This window comes from Melospiza georgiana, chromosome 10, assembly GCF_028018845.1.
Source record: "Melospiza georgiana isolate bMelGeo1 chromosome 10, bMelGeo1.pri, whole genome shotgun sequence".
Lineage (NCBI taxonomy): Eukaryota > Metazoa > Chordata > Aves > Passeriformes > Passerellidae > Melospiza > Melospiza georgiana.
This window is the reverse complement of record NC_080439.1, coordinates 8,963,775-8,986,991: the sequence shown is the minus strand read 5'-3', so window position 1 is coordinate 8,986,991 and position 23,217 is coordinate 8,963,775. Positions and strand designations below refer to the sequence as shown.

The window sequence follows — 23,217 nt, the reverse complement described above, 5'->3', positions numbered from 1 at the left end:
GGCAGGAGACAGAGCCTGAAAGGCTCCGGGTGAGATGGCGGGCACGGGGGTGGCAGGGGTGGCACGAGGAGGAAGCCGTGCATTGAGCACACAGGCAAAGGTCCGGGAATATTAAACTGCATTGCAGATAAATCCCCAACATAAATATCGTGAGCTGCTCTGCCACGGGGGGGCCCAGCAAGGAGATTTATAGCCCAGCGATTCCCTCGATGGCCCCCTGCAGTGCCTGGGTACTCTGGCCCCCTGTGGCCACCCTGCCTGTCATGCTCAGGGGTGCCCTGCTACCCTCACCCTCCTGTGCCAGTGCATCCCTGGGTGCTCAGAGGGGGCTCTGGGTCTCCTGGGTGCTGGGGAGGGACAGCATGTGCTGTGCTGTGGCATGGGGCCCTGCTTGTCATGGCACAGGTGGCTCAGTGATGTGAGACTTGCTCTCTCGTCCTGTGGGTACCGTGGGCTGGCCCCAGGCACAGCTCTCGGTGCCTGGGGCTGCTGAGGCTGCTCTGTCTGTGCTGGGCTGCTGGGCATGGCCCGGGCATGGCACCTTCTGCAGCAGCCAGGCCCAGCATCACCTGCACAGGCAGTTTGCACACATGTACATCACGTGTACACCCACACACACTGACATGCACCAGCACAGACACACACTCTGTGCCTTCACACACACTCTCACACTCAAGCACTCACTGCCTTCCACGTGTACCCTGGCACACTAAACACAAGCTCAGGTGTTGCAGCTCAGCTTTCATGGGGCACACACCAAAGCAGAGAGAATCATGAGTCCCACAAGAGAGGCACCTCAGGCCCAGGCACCCTAAGCAGCCAGGTATCACCAACCCCAGTGGGATGCAAGAGCACCCCATCAGGCTGGGCACAGGGAATCCACCCTGCTGTTCATGAGGGAGATAGGAGCATGGAACTCCCCATGCCTGCACTTACCCAGCCCTGAGATGTGCTTGGTGCCTTGGTTGGAGCATGATGGATGCACATGGGGGCGGGGAGGGCCTGGTGTTATTAACAGCCCTGGGTATTGCTCCAACAGGGCTGTAAAAATTAAAGGCGTGTGGATATAAAATAATGGATAAATCTGAGCTGGCCGCAGAGCGCTGCGGTGTCCCGCAGGTGTTGGCATCTCAAAAAGCCAGGGTACAGCAGGTGTGGGGTGGGCACCTGCGGGTAAATATGGGGCATCAGGCAGTGCCTGCACCCTGACTTTCCCTAAAAAGGTCCACTGAGTGCCCTGAGAGGATGTGCAGGCAGTGCCAACCTGTGGAACTGGCACTGCAAGGCAAGCAGCTGCTGCTGGAGCTGGAATGGAAGAAAAGAATTTACCCCTTTGCAGACTGGCCCGGGGGACAGGGCACCTGCTTCTGGACGCCAAGCGCTGCCCAGCCCACACACACCCAACAGCAGGATCCGTGCCATGGGGCCAACACACCCAGAGATCACCAGGTGGGTGTGAGCATCCCGTGGCCCGGCGCTCATCATCACCAGCCCGCCAGCCCCGCTCCGCCCTGCCCATGCCGCGGGCCACCCCGCCGGCATCCTCATTTTCCCCAAGATTAGCCGCGGCGCGGGAGCCTCCGCGCATCGCCAGCAGGTGACAAATAAGATTTTTCCACTCTCCCGAGCACCCGGCATGGGTCTGTCATTGAAAATGCAAAGCAGCGCGGGGCCAACCTCCGCCACCCGCTCTCACCTCTGTCAGCCCCTCAGCGCTGAGCACCCAGCCAGATGAACCCCCCCACCATCACCTCCAGAGCCCCGCTGTGCTCCCTCGGCAGCGCTGGGGCGCAGGGATGGTGCCCTCACGCCCAATAAAGCAGGGCAGGTTCCCGGGGGTTTCTTAGAGGGATGCTAGCTTGGGAGTGTCAGCCTGGGTGGGCAATACAGCCTTTTGGTGCACCCACAGGCTGGCTGAGGTTTGCACCAGTGAGGAGCTGTCCTTTATAGGAAACACCTGGCCCAAGACTTGCCTGTTTGGGGTGGGCATCACCCCACAAGTCCCACCCCAAGGAGGCCCATCCCCAGCACCCAAGGCGGGAGTAGGAGAGTGCTCCGCCCCACAGCTGGGTGCATCCACCCATTACACACAACCCTCACCCGTGGACTCACCTTTCCCAAACCCCTCAGTCGTCGTCATTGTCCCCTTCCCCACCAAAACCCCTCGGTTTCCCCCAGCTCCAAACCTGGCATCCCTTTAGTGCCGTGCCCCCAGCTCAGAGCACGGCACCCCCCAGCAGCCCCCAGCCCCACTCCCCCCGCAGCCGCCGCGTCTCCCCTCCGCTATTGTCAGAGGGTTGCCTCTGCCTCTGTCTGCGAAATTAATTCGGAGGTGGAGAGGGAGAATTATGTAAAGTGTGGTTATTCTGGAGCGGCGGGGGAAGCGCGGCTGATGGCAAAGTGCCTTTTTGTGTGTTTAATATGCATTTTTTTCCAGCGGTGCATTTTCAGGCGGGTAATTTGCTGTCTTTTCAGACCCCGATCAGTATCATTTCTCCGGCAATGACAGCTTTTATTTGCACTGAAATGAATGCTGCAAAATTTCCAAGAAATAGCCGAGGCCCTGTTGGCTGCCCACCCCCGCAGGGCCGGGCCATGGGCACCCACCCCCGGAGCCCCCTGCCCACGGCCCCACTTGGCAGCAGAGTCCTGGGGTTCTGGGCAGATGCATGTGTCAGTTTGCACACCCCGAATGCACAAGGGTGCGTGCCCCCCTGGCTCCCCCTTCCTGGAGCCCTGTGTGCACATCGGGGTGTCACACCTAGGGGTGGGTATATACACCCACACCAACGTGTGTGCACATACAGACAGCCCTTGTGCACGTGTACAGCCCCCAGCACAGCACCCCTCCCATGTGCACATGCACACACACTCTCCTCCTTTATGCATATCCCTGCCTGAACATCTACACACATACACACATCCCTGCTTATGTGCTGGTGGGCACTTTGTATCCCTCCCCAGACCTTGGCATAGCACCTCTGATGCAGAGCACCAAGAGGGTTTGGGGGTCACCCATTCACTGGGCTCTACCCCAGCACAGCCCAGCGCTCGGGGAAATCAAGGCACAGAGGGGGCAGGCACAGATGGGTGCTCTCTGCACAGTCCCTCCCCTCTGGGCACAGACAGCAATGGGTGGGAGTCTGGAGGAGATGCAGGGGTGTGAGTGTGGCTGTTTGTCTGCCCCTCTGGCTGTTGGGAAAGAGGAAAGCTGCTGTTTGTGTAGGTGTGTGCCGCGTGGGCGGTGCGTGCCGGAGCTGGTTTGCCGGAGCCGCGGCGCGGGCGCGTGGTGCTGCCTCTGCAGCGGCCGTGATGCTGCACGGACACACCTGGCTGTGCCTGTGCGTGCCCGTGTCAGCCCCTGCCCGGGCCACGGGGTGTGTGACAGTGTGTCTGCAGCGGTGCCATGGGCACACGTGTCCATGTCCCTGCGTGGGCATCTCTGACTGGGACAGCAGCCCTGGATGTGCCCAGGCACAGTGGCTCAGGTGTGACATGAACGGTGTTGCAGAGTGCTCATGCATGGGCAATGCTGCACCCCCTGCAACGCTGTGGGGGCTGCACGGTCCTGAGCCTGGGCTCCCATGCACCCCTAGCCCCGGGACCCTGCCTGAAGAGGTGCTGGTGCCTGGCATGGCCAAGGTTAACTCTGCTGGAGCCCATGGGCACAGTGAGGGGAAGCTTTAATTTAATGAAGTGTGAGGCTTTTTATGGGCTTTTAATTACGTGGTGATAATTAACATTATAGGCCTCCGGGTCCCGCTGGTGCCAGGCTGCCCTGTGCCAGCTTCCGACTGTTTGTAAATAAATCCCGTGGGACGTGTGGTGCTCGCCCCAGGGCACCCAGCTCCTGCAGGAGCGAGCAAAGCCAGCCCCAGCCCCCTCCTCCCCAGCCAGGGCACAATCCACTGCAAAATGTGGGTCTCCACCGTTTTTCCTCCCAGCTGCACCCAACCACCTGGGTTTTGCCAGCTCTCTGCCTGACCAGAGCTGCCAGCCAGCAGTGCCAAGTTTGGTGAGAGCAGGCACAGGCAGCAGTGCCACACTTGTCACCCCTGCTGGAGCCCAGCCTGGCGGGGAGCAGCCCCCCGTGCTGGGGTTAATAGGAAGCAATTCATCAGGCAGCACTGGGCACACTGCCCACCCACCAGGCACCCGATGGATTTATCGTGCTGCACCCAGGCAATTTCCTGCCCTCCTCTAATCAATAAGGGAGGGCAGGGGGCAAGGCCAGCTTCCCCCTGCAGGTCATGATGTGTGTGGGGAAATAAAAATGCCCCAAAAAACAGGTCAGGAGACCCAGGTGTGTGGGTAAGGACCCCACCACAAATAATTTCCCCATTTTCTGCCAGCACCAGGGGATCAGCAGTCATGGGGCTGGGGGGGACTACAGATTGAAGCATCTGGATAGCCCCCATCTAAGAGCACTGGGGGTACGGAGCAAGATCCAGGGTGCCACACACTGCAGCCATTAGGGCCAGCACCCGATTGCTTCCCCCACCCAGCCTCACAAAGGGAGCCCAGGCCTCCAGGCTCCCCTCCCCCACCCTTTCCCATTTAATTTTTCCTAATGAAAGGCAGGAGGATGGCGGGGAGCTGGGGCACCAAGGTCGAGGCTGCCTTTAATCAATCCCCGCTGCTGGCTGGGTGCCCGGAGGAGCTGGCGGAGGAGAGGACGGGGGCTGCGGCAGGGGAGGAACTACAGAGGGGTTGCAGGGTGCAGCTAAGGGGCTCCCAGCAGACAACTGGGGCACCCAGTGCTCGCCCCCCCCAGGACCCTGCTAGAGACCCTGCCCTACTCCAAAGAAAAGGCACCGTGAATGCACCGTGCTGCCCATCCAGCCCCAGAGCTGTGCCAGGATCCTGCCAGGGCAGCTTTAATCCTCTGCAGGAGACATCCCCGAAAATCAAACCCCCTCCCTGCACCCACATCTCACTGTGGGGTACCCTCTTTGCCCACCAGGATGGAGACACTAGGGCCATCCTCAGGCTCGGGCTGCTAAAGGCACTGGGCAAAGGAGTGTGGAGGGTGCCGAGGGGGACCTGGGGGTCACCTAGAGCTGGGTGCTGGTGACGGCACTCACCCCGTGCACCAGCACGGTGGGGCCCAGCCCGCGGGTGAGCAGCTCCAGCTGGTGCAGATAGAGCGGGTAGAGGCTGGTGTCGGCCGGCGGCCGCGGCAAGTACAGGAAGCGCACGGCCGGCGCGGGGCTCTGCTCCAGGACCAGTTTGTTGGCGGCACGCACGTACTCATCTGACACTTGGGTGGTGTTGGTCGGGAAGTTCACAACCCCTTCCTCCTCTTCCTCCTCCTCCGCTGGCCCTCCTGAGGGTCCCTGGCAGGTTTGCCAGTGCAGGCGGGTGATGGCATCCCAGGGCACCAGCTGGATCTGGGCCTGGATGCGCAGGTCCTTGAGGAGCTGGCGCAGCTTCTCCTCCTGGGCATGGGGCATGGTGCCCGCCTCGACGCAGAGGAAGAGGCGCAGGCGGGCCCGGCGCCAGGCCCGCGCCATGTTGAGGACGCAGGCCATCTGCAGCAGGAACAGGCTGCAGGTGTCGGCATAGCGGGCGCTGTCGGGCCGCAGCAGGTTGACGGGCCACACGTGGATGGTGGGCGGGGGGCTGGCGGCCCGCCGCAGCTCCCAGGCCTTGTCCAGGCTCTCCAGCTGCCGGGCCAGCAGGACATTGCGAAGCATCTTCAGGGCGTCAGCCACGATGCCCACGTACTCCCGGGCTGACAGCAGTTTGGGAGTGGCGGCTGCCCGCAGTGGGGGGAAGCCCAGGGGAACCTCCTCACGGGCGCTGGTGAAGGCGGGGTGCCGGGCCAGACCGTCCTGCGGTGCCTCATCGTCATAGAAACCCAGCACCAGGGTGTTGGGGCGCATCCCGCCTGCCAGAGAGACCGTGCCAGCCCAGCTGAGCAGAGGCAGAGGGCTCCACCAGCCCTCCTGGCACTGCAGGTGTCAACAAGGCACAGCTTGACTTTGGCATTGCTCAGCCTGCCAATTTCAGACCCCTCAGGATCAAACCTAGATAGCTCCATGACCTGACTCCATTTTTGCACTGCCCACTCAATACCTCTTCCACTTGGCTTTGGGACTGCCCACACTGGGTGCTTCCAAACTCCTTGGCATATCTCACGCAGGGATCTTCAAGCCCCTCAACACTGCCAACAGTGATGCTTCCAAACCCCAAAATGTCTACAGCTCATCCCAGACGCTTCCAAGAGCAAACCTGGCTCTGGCATCAACCATCCAGGTGCCTCCAAACCCCTTGGCACTTCTCAACCCACGGGGACAGCAGGATGGACCCTCACCCATGTCTAGACCAGGCACCACTTACCAAGGCCAGAGGTGAAGAGGAGCTGTCGGACACCGTGCCGCACTGAGGGTGCAAGGGTGAGGCTGACAAAGGCCTTGACATTCAGTTTGTCCACCAAGCTGAGCCACGAGTCCTGCTGGGCCTGCAGTGGATCTGAGGGCAGCATGTCTGGGTGGGGGACAAAACCAGCATCAGTGGGACAGATATCCCATACTGGGGCTAACCCTGGTGTGCACCCCTGCTGCAAAACCCTGTGCCCACCCCAGCACGGGTGAGATGGAGAGGTGCTTACAGAGAGAGATATAAAATTGTATATAAATGTATAAGAAACCCCAGGCAGCCCCATCCCCACTCCCCAATTTCAGGCCATTAGTCACCACAGCAACAGCAGGGAAGGGGGAACAGAGCCTGTGCATCAGCCATGTCATGTGCCAGGGAGAGCACGCGTGTGCAACACAAATGAGAGTGCAAACACCCACAAGGCACCTGGACACACAGCAGCAGGTGTGAGGTGAGGATGGACACAGGCACACACGTGTGCAAGTCTGTGCCAAGTGTGTGCTGGGTGTGTACAGGTGCTAACCTGGCTGGCACACGCCTCATGCCAACACCGACACATGCAGGAGCCCCATGTGCACGTGTAGGGATGGACATTCATGCACATGCATGTATAAGTGTGTGTGCACAGGAGGCATGGGACAGACACAACTCACTGATGTCCCCATAGCAGCCAAGCCCAATGTGCCACACATGTGCCCAAAACACTGACATTCCTCAGCCATCAACTGGTCAGCACTGTCAATCCAAGAAGCCCAGGAGCCCTCTGGCACCACAGCAGAGTGCAGAGGCCATTAGCACAGGAGACAGTGCAGATCCTCACCCAAGTCCTGCAGCTCCACATGGCCCAGGACATAGAGGCCGCTCTTCTTGAGGTCATTGACAAAGTCGATGAGGCGGGCGCTGCCTCGCGGGTTCTGCACCATCAGCAGCATCTGCGGGCGCCAGAACTTGACGTGGTCCTTCCGCACATCCAGCATCAGCAGGTACTTCCGCACCTGCAGGACGGAGGGAGGGAAACAGGTGAGGAAGCCTTTTTGTTTCACCACTCCACCCCCTGGGGATGCCAGTCCTGAGGACATGCTGCCCAGGACACAGCTGAGCTGCCACGGGGACACCAGCATTCCACCCCAAGGGGACAACAAGAGGACAGCACTTACCTGATGAAAGATGAGGGCCTGGCTGATGTAGCCCCAGGTGCTGCTGGGTGAGAGGTAGTGAAGGGCAAGGAGGAGGAGGAGGAGGAAGCCCAGGCTCGCTGAGGCCGACACAGGGCTGATGAGGAACATCATGACGCAGCAGCCTGCGATGCCCAGCAGGCACGTGTGCCAGGTGAAGTACCGGAAAGTGGGCCTGCAGCAGGGAGGAGGGGACACCTGCTATCATGTGGTGCCCATGCTGCCTGTGGGAAGGGCACAGCAAGGGGAGCTGTGCCAAAGGGCCACACCACCCACCCCCAGTGATTCTGCTGTGCCAGCCCAGGGCATGTTGGGCACCTATGCACCCGGAGGAGAAGTTATGGAGGGGAGATGGTATCTCCCAGGGCAGTGGGCAGCCTGTTGCTGCCAGCCCTAGGCAGACAGGGCAATGATGGCCATGGGACTGGCAGTGTCCTGGAACACCCAGGTAGTAATGGGCAGTGCATGGCAGCGCTGCCAGCCATGGTGCCCGCTCATTCTGGTGCAGGGAGGCAGAGGCGGGGAGGCAAGAAGCTGTTATTTTCTCTAATTGCTGTTTTTCCTGAAAGGTAATTAAAATCCTTTTCCGCTGTGCTTGATGCAGACCTCAGTGAGGGGAGGGGGGAGGCACCAGATGTGGGGTGGGTGAGGGGCCTGTTGCTACCCGTCCCAGCAGGCTCCCCCAAGGCACTGATCCTGCCCCATTCCGTGCCAAGTCAAGGAAGCAGCTGGGCAGGGCAGATGGGGGCCAAGCCACAGCCTGGCACAGGCATCAGCTCTCCTTTGGGAATGGGGCCTCTGGGGGACTCCCAGGCAGTGCCACCCAGCCCTACTTGTGCAACACCTCTGCCCACCTGGGGGACTCTCCCTGCTGTGGAGTCAGCAGCCTGCACTGGGGGCAGTGGGCATCACCCAGGAGGGAGATCAGGCTCCCCCGGCCATTCCCAGCACCCCAGATCTGGGCAGCCCCACGAGCCCAGCCTCACACCAGGGTACCCCACACCCTGTACCACAGGCTGGGCCTGCCTGCTACACATACTCCTTCTTCCTGGAAGATATTTTCTCCTCCTCCCACCCAGAATCCTCCTTCCTCCCTCCCCCTTCTCCGTTAGTTTAATTAGCGCTAATGGAAAGTGGGCTCCATCACCGCTTGGCAAACTGCCCGGGGGATGCCGGCCGGGCCCAGGCTATAAATTACCTCTGGAAGCCTGAGGGGAGGGGGCGGGTGGTACCCATGGTGCTGGATTTATCCATATCCACTCAGCAAAGCAGTGCCAGTGCACAAGAACCGTGCCAAGCCAGTGCCATTCCAGGACCTGTCCCCTTCTCTCCCCAAGGATAGGGGTGTCTTTGTCCCTCTAATGCCCAGGAGAGGGGAGTTCAGCATCTCTGCCCACCATCTCATCATAAATCTCAGGCACAGGGGTGGCAGGGGAAACACAGACAGAAGAATGGAGGGATGGGTGCCTGCCAAACATTTCAGCACAGCCTCTCTCCCCTGTGGCAGTGGGTACCTGAAGTTGGGGGCCGAGGCCCATTCCAGTGCCAGGCAGGCCAGGTTGACAGTGGCATAAACCAGGAGGAAGAAGATTGTCACGACACTTGCGATGGTGTTGAGCTTCCCAGAAAAGAGCACAAGCTGCAGAGAGCACAGGGTGAATGCATACCCTGGGATGGCACATCAGGCATGTGCCCAAACCACCCCTGTCCACTTGGGGTGTATCCCAGGGGTATGATGGGTAAGGGTACAGACAGGAGTCCCTTTTCCTTTTTGTGATTTATCCTTAATTTATGGGATACCTCCTGCCTCAGGGAGGGAAGGGCACAACTTCAGTAGGACACCCAGGGGGGCTGGGAGAGGAATTCCACAGGGCAAGGGGACATGCCAGGCTCCACAACACCCAGCCCGGGTAACAACCAACCTTCACCCACCAAGGCCAGGAAAGAAGCATGGCTGACAAACTCACCTGCACCACCAGCCAGGAGAGGATCACTGCCATCACGGGGTTCCCACTGGCAGATGTCTTCTTGGCCAGTGCCAGTGCCTGGCCTGCAAGGCAGAGCAGGGAGGCTGGGCTGGGACACCCCAGTAGGCAGCCACAGGTTCAACCACCAGCCAGAGTCCCATCCCCACCCTGAGTGCTGGGGCGGGGGCAAATTCCAGGACATGCAGGTGACCCAAATGGGCACACACCAGCCCACAAACCATCACCTCCACACCAAGAAGGGAGTTCCCTGCTGTCAGGGCTGGTCCTAGCAGGGACAACTTGCTGAGGGGGCTCCAACGAGTGCCAGGGCATTCTGGGCACTCACCAAAGAGATCATCCCGGGCCAGGGCGTACAGGATGCGGGATGCCCCGATGAGGTTGCTCATGGCTGCAGAGAGAGTGGCAGCATAGATGCCCACAGTGACCAGCGGTGGGAAGATACTGATGTCACGCAAGAAGCCATAGTCTTTCTGCAGCAGGGTCCTGGAGAGGGACACACACACACTGGCATCTGCCTCAGCCCAGGCCAGCCTGCCCTGGCACCAGGCACACCCTGGCAGGCGGAGAGGTGGCCATACCTGTTGCAGGTGGCACACATGAGGAAAGCCAGCAGGTTGTAGACGAGGTAGGTGAAGAGCACAGCAGAGATGGTGCCCCGTGGGATGGAATAGCTCGGGCGCTTCAGGTCCCCTGTGGGCAGCAGCAGGCAGCATTAGTGCCCACGGGCACAGCACACCCCTCATCTCTCCCAGTTCCTGTTCCTCGTGCCACCCTGCCAGGCACGTCCATACCTGACATGTTGGAGCCTGCCATGATGCCAGTGCAGCCGTTGAACATCACTGCAAACACGGAGCTGAAGCTCATCATCTGCCCGGTGGTGTAGTCCACATCATACTTACCTGCAGGACACAGAGACAGAAGCTGTGACAGGCTGTCCAGGGTGGCACAGCCCCGCCACAGGCCCACTCCTCCATGTCCCCACACGTAACCTCCAAGAGAAACCACCCCACAGCACCTGCTTTGTGCCCACCAACTGCCCCCACCCTCGAGCAAGCCCCATGCGATGTGGCAGTGCCAGTGGGCACGGCAGGCAGGTGGGAGAAGCCTCTCCTCACCGCCCAGGTTGTCTCGCAGAGTGCTGAGGGAGAAGCCGGTGAAGGAGCCATTATCAGTCTCAGTGCCATTGCTGTCGGGCAGGCGGATGGGCACCTTCAGGGGCCGTGTGGCAAAGAAGCTGACAAGGATGGTGCCCAAGACAGCTGCAACGATGAGGAAGATGAGGAAGGTGGCCTTGGCATAGATGGAGGCACCCACGAGGCACACAAGGAGGCAGAGCGCCAGCAGCACGGTGCCGTAGAGCAGCTCGAACCAGTAGCTCTGGGGCAGGACGTGGACACCTGTGCCCGCTTCTTGCCCTGCGCAGAGACAAGTCAGGATCAGCCAAGCTCAGAGGGGGCATCACAGGGAGCTGAGAGCTACTAGCATTGTGTCAAGCATGATGGGCACCAACTCACTGGCCAGAGGGCTGGGTGAGCCATGCCGGCTCTGCTGGGCATGGTGCTTGGCATGCCTGGCACAGCACTAGGGCTGCTCAGGTAAGGGATACCTGCTGTCCCCTGCCACCACGCAGGGTGGTACTCACCAGGCGGGATCCCAAAGCTGTCCACCACTGCCTCCACCAGCCCCAGCACATAGAGGGCACTGCCACACACATTGGCCAGAAAAAACATGATCCCGATGCTGCCGCCAAACTCCGGGCCCAAGGCACGGCTGATCATATCTTGCTCGTGTCAAGGGAAGATGTCAGCAGCACAAACCACCGTCAGATGCTCCCTCCCCTCTCTCCCAGGCCAACAGGGTCCCAGCCTCAGCATGGCACCCCAAGGCCACTGGGTAGTCACTCAGCTTTGTCCCACATGTACTGTCCCAGCAGCACTGGGATACAGCACCCACAGCAAAGGATACAGTAGGCTCCTCCAGCATCCAGTGCCCCGTTGGTGGCAATGGCACACACAGACAGCACTGTCATGCCAATGATGAAATATGCCACTGCGAACATGGCCAGAGCCTGGTACAGCCCAGCATGACCCACCACGAACCCTGCCAAGGATGGGAGAGGCCAGCGTGCCCATTAGCTGAGCATGGACAACCTGCAGGACAGAGTCCCTGGCACTGCCACCACACAGACCTCACCCCACTGAGGAACGTGGCCACTCCCATCCCTGTGCCCACACCTTCCCCCAGGACCTGCCAGCCCCCTTCCATCCAGGATGAGGATGCTTCCACCTCCCACCCACAGCAGCCCACACCAGTGTCTCCCTCTTTCAGGGTATCTCCATTTTCCACCCGTGTCCGGCCCAGGTGTGCCCAAAAACCAAACAAATAGGGAAGGGGCTCTGCTGCTGGGACCCCCGTGCCCTGCTGCCACCCTTGTTCCCCAGAGTGGGGAGTCAGGAGCTCCCCACAGGGGTTCCCTTGCTGCCTGCTTGCCTACAGCACAGCAGGAAGTAGAAGCAGTGCGGGTGTCCCTGCCAGCCACGGCACCGCTCCCAGAGGGGCGGGTCGGTGTTCCCGCAGAGAGGGGCCCAGAGTCCCCCCGGCCCTGCCCGGGGTGACGGCAGCGATCCCGGCGGAGCGATCCCGGCTGGCGACACTGCGGGCGGGAAGGGGCTGCCCGCGGCTGTGGGCGCTGCCCTATCTCAGCCACAGGCCAGGCCGCGGATGTGCCCGCGGGAGAGGCGAGGGGGGGTGACCGGGGCACCCGCACCGCAAGGAGCCCTCGGGGCGACACGCTGGCTTTGAGGGCACCCGCTGCGGTCCCCAGAGAGCCGGAGGGCATCCGAGTGCCACATGTAAGGGGGGGTGGGGGTGTGGTGGAAATAAAGGGATGCCCCAAAAGCACTGCGGGTCTAAGCAGGAGGGGCTGCTAACCCAGGAGATGTGGGGAGCATGTGAGGGTGTGGGGGAAGCGGGGAGCCGACCGGGAGAGCCTTGGCTCCCCAGAGTGGGAAAGTTCCTCTTCCTGGCAGCTTTCCTTCCCCTCCACCCGCACCTCCCCTAGAGCCCCGCGGTGCCCGGGGTAACACAGCCCCGGGCGGGGGCCAGGTCAGGCAGGGAGAGGCCGGTGCCCGCTGTGGGGCTGGGGGAGGCAGAGCCTGTACGAAGTCCCCAGGCAGGGGAGTGGGAAAGGGGTGAACGATGACAGGGGTGATGGCCCGTGCCCCCATCCTGGGGGCCTCCCAGACAGGGGAATGGTCTCAAGGTCCCCATGGCCCGGCGGGGCCCCCTGGGCACGCCGCCAACTCCCGCCCTGGGCTTTCCGTGGGCGGAAAGCGAAAGAGGAAAAGCTTTTCCCGTTCCCGGACCAGAGCAAACACTGCCCGCCCCGCCTGCCCCGGGCCATGCTGGGGCACCCCCCCTTCAGGCCCCACAAAAGGCTGCCAGCTGCCCCAGCCCATGCCCATCCTGCCCCCTTCGTCTCCCAGGGGTCACAGTAACAGACTCATAACCAAACTGGGGGCAGACTGGGAAACAATGCGTGCCCTTTGCACACGCACACAGGGGAAGCTGAGAATCTGCTGGGGGACACCAGGGTTCTGCCCTTGGGACACTGGATGCGATGCAGGAGAGAACTGGGGTGCTGGAGCCTGGCGCTGCAGGATGCCTGGGAAGCAGCAGGATCCCAGCACTAGGGGACAGGTGGACATTAAGGCACTGGAATCCCGTTTAGGGGAAGACACAGGATTCTACTCCCGGAACATCAGGGTTTTGAACTAGGGTCCCTAAGGTCCTAATTGGGTTCCTGTAGTGCAGGTTCCTGTCCCGAGCCCCTAGCCTAGTGGGGTCAGGTGGGGACACAGCACCAGGACCCCAGCCCGGTCTGGAATCGAGCAGGCAGGCGAAAGGCAAGGGGACCGCAAACTGTGGGCACTGGGGTACGCACTGGAGGGGAGCACTGGGACTGCAGCAGAGACGGAGGCCCAGGAGAGGGCACTGGGAGGGCACTGGCACCCAGACTGGGTGGCTCGGGGCTCCAGAGGCGGGGACCCCGAGACTAGACGGTGGCCGGGCTGGGGGTACCAGGCAGAGCTGGTGACTCTCGAGGGTCCCCGGGCCGCGGCCGGGAGCGGGGGGTGCCCCGGGGGCGGCGGCACTCACCGAGGCGCAGGAAGAGGACGACGCTGAACATGGAGAGCAGCGTGGGCACCACAACGCCCAGGAATGTGGGCAGCTTGCGGGGGGCGGCGGCGGCCCGGCCGCGCTCCCGGCCCCGCTCCTCCTCGGCCGAGCCGCCACACAGGCGGTACGTGAGCAGCGCGCTCCGCTCCGAGCTCGCCATGGCCCGGCCCGGCCCGGCTCGGGCCCCGCCGATCCCGAAAAACGTCCGGCCCCGGCCCCGGCCCCGGCAGCTCCGCCCGCCGACCCGGTCCCGACCCGCCGGGCCCCGCCCCACACACGGCCCCGCCCACGACACGCCGCTCAGGCCACGCCTCCGACCGCGCCCCTCGATAGGCCCCGCCCCGTGCTAGCCCACCATTGAGGCCCCGCCCCACCGTGCACTCTGCCCACGCCCCTTTAGTGGCCCCGCCCACAGCCCCCCGCGCTTGTCACCTGTCCTCCGTCCCAAAATGCTCTTCCATAGTGGTCCCCTCCACCGCCCCCCCAAGCCACACCCCAACACCCCCACAGTGACTTCCTCCCCAGCCTGGGTCACTCTACACCCACAACTCTCGGCCCTTCCGGGGTCTCCCCACTCTGGTCCCCGGCACTGTTCCCCCACTCGCGTCCTCCGAACTCGCCCCACTCCTCTCGCACCCCAAAACCCACCCCTGCGTCGCCACGCGCCCCCTGCCCCCGACCCCCCAGTGGTCAACACCTGATACCGGCTCATGCAGCCCCGGGCCCTCCCGGGAGCTCCGGTACAGCTCCCGCCCATGTCCGCCCACTCGCCCCGCGGCGCTGCCGGCCGGGCTCGGCTGCCCGCGCCAATTACCGGACAATTGGGGCCCCGGGGGCACCGTCCCCCCCTGCCCGCTGCCTGGGCTGGGATCTGCCCGGGCCCCGGGGTCCCACTGCCGCCGCCGCCCGGGGCGGCCGAGCGCCTCGCCAATTAGGTTAATGGGGTTGGCACCCGCACCGGGAGCGGGGGGCGCGGTGCGGCCGGGGGCGAGCACCACTCCGGCCTCAAGTTCCCGCGTGGGCGCCGATTGCGGTCAGCGGATCGATTGGATCCCCGCGTGTCGCTGGTGGGGGGATCCGTGCGGGGACACCGGGACGGGGCGGCAGAGCGCGCCCCTGTGAGCCGCGGGGCTGTGTCCCCCCACTCGGCCCCGCCGTCCCCCGTGGGACGGAGGCACAGCGTGCCCCCGCGGCCGAGGTGGGAGCCCGCGCGGCCGGGGCTTTCATCTGCGGCGGGCCTGTCGCCGTGCCAGCCGCGGGCAGCCCGTGCCTTTGATGTGCCACTGAAGCGGCATTGTCCGCGCCCCGCTGGCACCATCGCGGCCGGGAGGACCAGGGGGAGCGCGGGCACGGAGCCGCTCCTGCCCCTAATGGGGACGAGCACCCGCAGGACTCGAAATAGGGATGGGGACAGGGGCACCTGCTGCACTTACTGGGGGCAGAGAGTGGGGTGTGGGTACCCCTGTGGAGTCCAGAGATTTGAGCACAGGCACCCCCTGTTCCCCAGAGGACATGGGGGGCACGGACACCCCCTACCCCTAGCAAACACAGATCTCTGGACACAGGCACCCATCTCTGCCCCCTAGCAAAGATGGGCTGCACACAAATGGACATGGGACCCAGGAACCTCAGTTCCTTTTACAGGGACAGAGTTGGGGTCATGGGCATCTGTTGCACCCCAAAGTGATGGAAATGCAGCTGCACTTTTTAACCAAAGGAGCTGAGGCTGGGCTCCTGGGCACAGGAGGGTCGCAAGTGGGGCAAGGCAGTGGCATCCCAAAATGTGGTGCCAGTGCCCAGCCGAGCCGGGGGCACTTAGCAGACTGTCCCGCTGGGCCGGTGAGTGTTGCCCTCCCACCCCTGGGGCCAAAGCTGCTCCCAACCCGGGCCCGCTGCTGAAAAAGAGAACAAGCAAGAAGGACAGCCGGTGACACGGTCCCACCTGCCCCGGCCGGGGCCCGTCTTCCTGCCTGCACCCTGCACAGGACAGGGCATACTGCGGCGGGGGCATCGGAGGGGTATCCCCGGGGGCAGCCGCCGCTCAGCGCGGGGGTGCAGCGCCCTTAGGCGGGGCGATCTGTTCAGCCAGGCTTGGGCTGGCACAGGGAGCGGGGACCCCTCCCCGGACACCCGCGCCTTCCCTTCCCCCGCCTGGTGCGCTCGGCCGCTCCCGGCCCGCTGCCGCCTTTGAAACCGCCGGCGGGGCTCCCACGCCCAGCCCGGGCCCCCGCGCCCGCAGCCGCCGGTGCGTTCCCACCCGCCCGGGGCCCGCAGCAGGGAGGGTGGCGCGGCCAGGGCTTGGCGTGAAAATGATCAAGGGCCGCGGGCAGCGCCGGAGCGCAGCGCCCGTCTGATGCTGCCCGCCCGGAGGCCTCGTCGAACAAAGGCGGCATTGAGGCCCCGGCTGCGCCCCCCCCGCGCCCCCCGCCCCGAGCTGGCATCTTGGCGCGACATTAATGAACTCGCCTGTTTGTGCTCCCCCGGCCCCTCTCTCCTCCCACCGCCCGGGGGGCACCGTATATATCCATCCCTCCTTGCCTGCCTCGGGCATTTCGGGGGTTCCCCCCGCCTGCCCCCCTTTGCCCGCCCGGGGATGGAGCAAAGAGGGAAGAGGACACGGGACGGTCTTCTCGGGGTCCGGCTGGTCCCCCCCGTGCTTCTGCTGCCGCTGCTGCAGCTGGTGGGGGGGGCTCCCGTGGGCCAGAGGCTGTACCCCATGCCGGCCAGCATCCTGCAAGGTCAGTGAGGCACAGGGACGGGGGTGTCTTTGCGGGAGAGTCTGGCGGCAGATGGGGTGGCTGTAGGAGATGGGACCCTTGGGTTCACTCTCAGGTAGGGTGGCAGCACAAGCGGGATGGCCAGGTCCTTGTCAAAACCCCCTAAAACCCGGGGCATGTCTGTGCTGCCTGGACTGAGTGTCAAGTGCTGCCAGTGGCACTAGGGGACACAGGGGGTGCAGGGAGTGCTGTGGTTTATGCCCTGCAGCACCAGCGCTGTGCCACTTCCAGGGCACAATCTGCCAGGGCATGGAAGGTGGCTCTCCATGGGTACAGGTGGTCACAGTGCACACGGGGGCACGCACGCATAGGGCAGGCACAGGACTGCACACACATGGGCACTTGCAGGAACATGCAGACATGGGCACATGGACCCTGGTACAACAAGTGTGCACTCAAAAGTGTGCACAGAGGTACACGTGGGCACACCTGCCTGGGCTCACACCCTGTCTCCATGTAAAACAGGAACACAGAGACCTGGGCAAACACCCAGGTGTGCGTGTGCCAGCTCCAGCAGTGAGGCGACACTGGTGGCTGTCACTGTAGGCAGAGGGTGACAGGCCATGCCCAGCCTGACACCTGCTGTGGCAATACCAGGGCGCAGGCACCAGGCGGGCTGGGGACACCCCGTGGCTGGGTGGGGGGCAGCAGTGGGGGCTCTGGGGGTCTGAGCCCCCTGTGTGCACCCACCAGCGCTGTCAAGCCGGGGGACGCTGGTGCTGGAGGCGGCCCTGAGGAGCGCCCTGCTGGCCCTGGAGCGGGCGCTGTCCGAGCAGCAGCGGCAGCGCGGCGCCTGCGGGCTCTGTGCCCCCTGCCTCTTCCCACCCTGCGCCAACAGCACCGGCCGCTGCCCACGTGAGTCATGACCCCATTGCCCCCACTGCCCTGCCCTGTCCCCAGGAGACCCTACCCAAATAGGAGTCAGGATCCCCAGCCCAAGGGTCATATCCAAACACCAGCCCATGCCCAGAAGATCCTACCAAAACCTGCATCCATGCCTGGAGACTCTACCCTAATATTTGGATGCCTGCATAATCCCTTAGAAATCCTATCAAAATGATACTCCAAGATTTTACCCAAACCATACTCATCCCCTATAGGCTTAATTTACAGGCTTTTACCAAAACAGCACCCTGACTCCTGAAAAATATCCATAACTGCTAATGACCCTGCCCAAGCAGTTCCCATTGTATCTAAATCTTACCCAATCACCTGGAGCCCTATCCAAATCATTTTCTGATCCCTCGTGAACTTTTCAGATATTCACCCCAAAAACGTACCCCAGTACCCGGAAGACCCTACCAAAACATGCTGACTCCACAGCCTATCATGCTCCCTTCCCACCCATCCCAAAGCAGAGACGGGGGTGGCCTGGGCAGAGGAGCACAGGGAGGACACAGCGATGCCCACAGCCCTGCTGTCCTTGCAGCGCCAGCTGCGCCTCCTGCCATGCCCCCCAGCTGCCAGGCCCTGCTGGATGCCCAGGCACTGCCCGAGCTGCCCCAGCGCAACCGGGCGCTGAGCCAGGCCTGTGCCCCCTACCAGCGCCTGTGCCCCCCCGAGGGCGCAGTGCACACCTGCGCCCCACTCAGCGCCCAGCTCTGCCAACGCCGCCTCCAGGAGTGCCGTGAGTGGGCACCCGCACCCCCCGGCTCCTCCCAGACATGGGAGACCCTACAATAACAAATGGGGTATCCCCAGGGGATGCTTGGAAGGGATATGGGGTGCTGGGGTGACAGAGGGTGTTGGGATGGAGTGGGGAGATAGTGGAGGTGAGGGTATGGTAGAGTGGTAAGGGATCTCTGGTGGGATGGAAGGCTGGGAGATGGATCTGGGAAGGAACTTGGAGATTTGGGGGATGGAGGTATTTGGAGCGATGAGCAAATTGGGCTGGGCTGGGACACTGAGGGGCAATGAACAATCAGCGGCGAGAGAAGTGGGCAAGGGGACATGGGGATACTGAGTCACTGGGGGTGGTGAGCACTCCCTGGGGTGGTACAGGGATGTTTGTTCGGGCTGATGGGGGTCTGGGGGCGCAGAAGGGAACTGGAGCGGCTTGAGGACAGCAGGACTGTGGTGGTGACATCGGGGGGGAGTGTCCCCACATGCCATGACAGCCTGTCCCTGCAGAGACGGTGGCCGCAGCCCCGAGTCCTGACGCAGCAGCGGAGGCGACAATGCCAGGTGAGCCGGGGCGGCCCCGCCGTGCCCACGCCGCCCCCCCAGCACCAGCACGCCGGGGGCGCCCCCGGCCCCCGGCTGCCTGCTGGGCCGGGGGGCAGAGGTTAGCGTCGGCAGCTGCCGGGCTGCGGGGTGCCCCCGGCCCTCCGCCCGCTCGCCTCCGTGAGCACGATGAGGCTTGACAGCGCGCCCGACGCGCCCCGTGCCCCGCCACCCCCTCCACCTGCCGCGGCCGTCCCCGGCCGCCCGAGCCCACCTGGGAGACGCGGTGTCCAGCAGCCGGCCGGCAGGACGCTCCCCTCATCGCGACTCTGTCCCCCAGGGAGCTGCGGGCGCCGCGGGGTCCCGCAAGCCAACGGCACAGCCCCCCGGGGCCGGATCATGGGCGGCAGCGTGGCCCCGCGGGGCGCCTGGCCCTGGCTGGTGTCGGTGCGGCTGCACGGGGAGCTGATGTGCGGAGGGGTGCTCGTGGGGCGCTCCTGGGTCCTCACGGCGGCACACTGCTTTGGCGGGTACGGTGCGGGCACGGCAGCGCGGGGATGATGCCCTGCGGAGGCGGGCACGGGGAGGCACCATCACCCTGTAACCGGCTGCCTCCCACCCCGCCAGGAACCGGAACGAGCTGGCCTGGACAGTGGTGGTGGGCGACCACGAGCTGGGCAAGCCGGGAGCGGGCAAGCGGGCGGTGCCCGTCCGGCGCATCCTGCCTCACCCTAAGGTCGGTGGAGCTGGGCACCACCCCCACCTCGCTGTGCATGCCCCAGGGGCCCACACCAACATCCCCACACCGACATCGCCACATCTCCTTCCAGTTTAACCCCAAGACGTTCCACGGGGACCTGGCGCTGCTGGAGCTGGCAGTGCCGCTGGCGCCGTCACCCACCGTCAGCCCCGTGTGCCTTCCCAGCGGCTCCGAGGAGCCCAGCCCCGGCACCCCCTGCTACATCGCGGGCTGGGGCTCCCTCTATGAAGGTAAGAGACTCCGTGGGGTGTTCCCCTCTGTGCCCTCTCTGGTGCCCAGCCCAGCGCACCCAGGCAGGGCAGGGAGATGTGAAAGAGAGGGAGATGTCAGGACACAGAGCACCCCATAATGGGTGCCTTGCCTGGCAGAGGGACCAGCAGCCGACGTGGTGATGGAGGCACAGGTGCCCCTGCTCAGCCAGGAGACGTGCCGAGGTGCCCTGGGCAAGGAGCTTCTCACCAGTGCCATGTTCTGTGCTGGGTATTTGTCTGGAGGCATCGACTCCTGCCAGGTAACACCGTGCCTGAGGGACTGACAGCATCTCAAAAATCCCTCACACAGTGCTGGGCACGTACACAGCCCGTCAGTATGGCTGGGGTCCCAGCCCAGCCTGGTGCACTGGCATTTCCCCCGCAGGGTGACTCGGGGGGGCCGCTGGCATGTGAGGACCCCACTTCGCACCACTTTGTCCTCTACGGCATCACCTCGTGGGGTGATGGCTGCGGTGAGCGGGGCAAACCAGGAGTCTACACGCGTGTCACCGCCTTCACGGACTGGCTGAGTCTCCAGATGGACTGTGAGTGCTCCTGGCTGCACTGCAGGGGGCTCGGAGATGCCCAGGGCATTTTCAGCACTCATGGCAGCGCCGGTTCTCTCACAGCTGCCCCTGGCAGCCGAGAGCCAAGCTGCTTCGACCTGCTGGCCGTGGCACAGCTGCCCCCCGAGCAGCAGCCCCCGGAGCGTGCCCGCCTCTGCGCCTTCTACGCCGGCTCCTGTCGGGCTCCTCAGGGCAAGGCCACCTGTGCCCGTCTGGCTGAGGACACCTGCCATGCCAGGACGAGGCGATGTGGTGAGCTGGGGGCTGTGCCAGGTCTAGGGTGTAGGGAGGGACCCCATTTCTGGCATGGGGCCAGGGTCACGTCTCTCCCTCTACGCCCACAGAGCTGCACTCCTATGCCCAGACCTTGGTGGATCTCTTGCACCAGGCTGGGGACTTCATCCGAAACCAGTTTGACTTCTCCTTCCTCACCCGCACTCTGCCCCAGCTCCTGGGCAAGATCTACAGGCACTTCTTCCCTCCCCGTGTCCGCAGGGATGCCCCAGGTACTGTCCCAGGCTGGACCACCCCATGCCCCCTTGGGGTCCCCTCAGTCTCCCCTGTGCTGGTGCTTGGAGCGCCAGCAGCCTGCCCTGGCTTCCCAACAGGGCTCCTCTATCCTTTGTCCTGTCCTTTTCTTGTCCCCACAGGCCTGGCTGTGGCAGGGCCCCAATCCAGCCCCACAGCAGTGGGACCCCAGAGACCCCTCAGCAGGTGAGGCATGGTGGGCCACAGGCTGAGGGGCTAAAGAGATGGTGGTGGGCACTGACATGGCATTTTGGGGACAGCCTGGGATCCTGTTCCTGCTGCTGCGAGGGCACTCCCCCAGGGTGCCCAGGTGGGGTGCAGAGGGTGGCACTGCCCACCCAGTCTGAGCTCATCCCATTGTGCTTCCAGGTGGGGGGGCAGGCGGCTGCCCCCCTTTGCAGAGCTTTTTGGGGTAGTGGGACCCCAGCTGCAGGACTGGGTGGAGGCCCTGAGGACTGTGGCAGGGGGCAGCCACCTGGTGACAGCACGGGACAGGGAGCAGCTCTCCGGGGAGATGCAGCTCTTCCTGCAGGTATGTGGGGAGGGACAGGCTGGGGGACCCCTGTCCTCTTGTGACTGGGCCACCAGGGACCAAACCCCTTCAGTTCCCCTGTGCCCCCTCCTGGCATTCCTTGGGTCCATTGTCCTCTGTGCAGCTGCAGAAGTGGCATCTCTCACTTTGCCACCAGAGAATGGGCATCTCACCCTCCCCAAATAAACCAGTGCTCCGAGTCCAGCCAGTGCAGAGCCAGCCATGGCTCTGGCCCTGCAGCTTAGGGTCTGACCCAGCGCAGCCACAAAGCACTTACATGTCACCAGTGCCCTGTCTGACACCAGCACACCCATGCCCTGCACTCTGCCCCCGTGCATGTGGCTGTGCCCACAGGTGCCCTGTGGGTGCCCCATCACCCATCCTGTCCCACTCTTCCCTTTGTCAGGGTGAGGATGTGGTGGAGGAGATGGTGGCACAGGGACGAGCCTTCGTCACCCAGCTGCGGGCAGAGCTGGACTTTGGCACCACCCTGGAAGCCATGGAGCCACAATGGGCATCTGGAGAGCTGGCAGGGACCCCTGTGCCAAGCCACGAACCCCGTGAGCCTGGAGGGACTGGGGGCAATGGGGCAGCAGGATGTCCATCCACCCACCGGCTCTGTGCCCGGCCAGTGCCCGCTGGCATTTTACACCTCTCTCGGTGGCAGGGAGGGAGAAACGGGAACTGGTGCCCACGGAGCTGCCCAGGGTGGAGGAGGAAGAGGAGGAGGAGGGAGCCATGGGCAGAGGTAAGCTCTCACAGATACTATGGGGTGCAAGGTATCACCATGGGAATGGTGACAAGCCCAGCCTTGAGCCCCTGTCGCGGGGCTGTCCCATTTCAGTGGGACAGTCCTTGCCATATTCCCCCCCTCTGCCCATGCTCCCCTGGTGTCCCCAGAGCAAGGGTGCTCCTCCCTGCGGTGGGCAGCAGCACGGTGCCCCCACCATTGACCCCTGATGTCCCCTCCATGTCTGTGCTGCCTGTCTGGGGGTGCAGCCTGCCCTGGCCTCAACGCGTCGGCGGCGCGGGTGGGCGCGGTGCGGGACCTGTACGCCTGGGTGCTGCGCGTGCCCGAGGCACAGCTGGCCATGACCTTCCAAGAGGTGAGTGCCACACACCCTGGCAGCCAGGCAGTGCCATCCCCTCAGGCAGTGCCACTGTCCTGCTCTGCCCGTGGCTCCCCTGGCCCTCATGGTGCTGTTGTCTCCCCACAGATCCTGGTGGACTTGGGCTCCAAAAACACCAAGGGACTGTACCGGGCACAGGTTCGGGCCACTGTGGGGGGCCGCCCCACGGCCTTCACCGGCCTTGTGGGGCTGGACAGTGACACACTGGCCCGTAGCATGCCTGGCCTTGTCGCTCTGGCACTTGAAGTGCTGAAAACCTAAAGGGGCAGTGTGCTGGCATGGGGAAAGGGCACTGGAGCAGGTGTCCCTTGTGTCCTTCAAACACACTCCACTTCCAGTCTTAGGCTCTTCCACCCCTTTCTCCCCAGTTGTACCTCAGTCTCTCTTCCCACCAGCACTTCCTTACTTCCCCAGGGCAATGGGGCCCTGGCGGGTACCTGAGGCATCTCATCCAGGAATCACAGTCCTCCTCACCCCTGGAACCCCCACCTTGGCAAGCCCACCTTCACCCCATCTTCCCCAGAGGCACCTGAGCTGTTATTTATTTGTACAGAGAAGTTTTATTTTTCAATAAAGAAGGGCTCTATTTTCCAGTAGCTGGTGAATGTGAAGCAAGTGCTGTGCCAGACAGTGCTGCTGAACTGGGTGACAGTGGAGGCACTTTTCAGGGGAGCTATGATATCCCATAGCATCCCCCTCCCTATCCCTCTTGTACTGTGAAGTGATGCCTCCAGCCTTGGTTCCTGCTGTGCCCACCCTGGCAGAGACTCCCCAGCCCCTTCCCCAG

At 63.4% G+C, this 23,217-nt stretch overlaps 2 protein-coding genes across 2 annotated transcripts; one reads left to right on the top strand and one right to left on the bottom strand.

The window, feature by feature from the left end:
• Nucleotides 1-2,515: 2,515 nt before the first annotated feature.
• Nucleotides 2,516-13,883, bottom strand: SLC12A9 (solute carrier family 12 member 9). The gene is made up of 13 exons (XM_058030984.1): nucleotides 13,703-13,883; nucleotides 11,510-11,644; nucleotides 11,187-11,324; nucleotides 10,660-10,959; nucleotides 10,336-10,443; nucleotides 10,123-10,234; nucleotides 9,870-10,027; nucleotides 9,524-9,606; nucleotides 9,071-9,195; nucleotides 7,539-7,731; nucleotides 7,202-7,376; nucleotides 6,343-6,489; nucleotides 2,516-5,890 (listed from the first exon to the last, which is right to left on the bottom strand). The coding sequence occupies exons 1-13, from the start codon at nucleotides 13,881-13,883 to the stop codon at nucleotides 5,055-5,057; spliced, it is 2,691 nt and encodes an 896-aa protein (XP_057886967.1). The 3' UTR covers nucleotides 2,516-5,054.
• A 2,433-nt stretch (nucleotides 13,884-16,316) lies between these two features.
• On the top strand, nucleotides 16,317-22,691 carry PRSS56 (serine protease 56). Its single transcript, XM_058031433.1, has 17 exons — nucleotides 16,317-16,461; nucleotides 17,194-17,355; nucleotides 17,930-18,127; nucleotides 18,631-18,684; nucleotides 19,004-19,193; nucleotides 19,291-19,399; nucleotides 19,494-19,653; nucleotides 19,792-19,934; nucleotides 20,060-20,219; nucleotides 20,304-20,492; nucleotides 20,585-20,746; nucleotides 20,891-20,954; nucleotides 21,138-21,300; nucleotides 21,707-21,860; nucleotides 21,968-22,048; nucleotides 22,300-22,406; nucleotides 22,518-22,691. Exons 1-17 carry the CDS (start codon nucleotides 16,317-16,319, stop codon nucleotides 22,689-22,691), a joined length of 2,415 nt encoding a protein of 804 aa, XP_057887416.1.
• Nucleotides 22,692-23,217: the final 526 nt, after the last annotated feature.

Coding starts and splice junctions, on each gene's coding strand:
- SLC12A9 (XM_058030984.1), bottom strand. CDS start 13,883: ATGGCGAGCTCGGAGCGGAGCGCGCTGCTCACGTACCGCCTGTGTGGC. Junction 10,444..10,659: donor TCTGCGAGACAACCTGGGCG/GTGAGGAGAGGC, acceptor TGTGTCCTGCAG/GTAAGTATGATGTGGACTAC. Junction 9,196..9,523: donor TCTCCTGGCTGGTGGTGCAG/GTGAGTTTGTCA, acceptor TGCTCTCTGCAG/CTTGTGCTCTTTTCTGGGAA.
- PRSS56 (XM_058031433.1), top strand. CDS start 16,317: ATGGAGCAAAGAGGGAAGAGGACACGGGACGGTCTTCTCGGGGTCCGG. Junction 16,462..17,193: donor GCCGGCCAGCATCCTGCAAG/GTCAGTGAGGCA, acceptor TGCACCCACCAG/CGCTGTCAAGCCGGGGGACG. Junction 19,935..20,059: donor GAGGCATCGACTCCTGCCAG/GTAACACCGTGC, acceptor TTTCCCCCGCAG/GGTGACTCGGGGGGGCCGCT.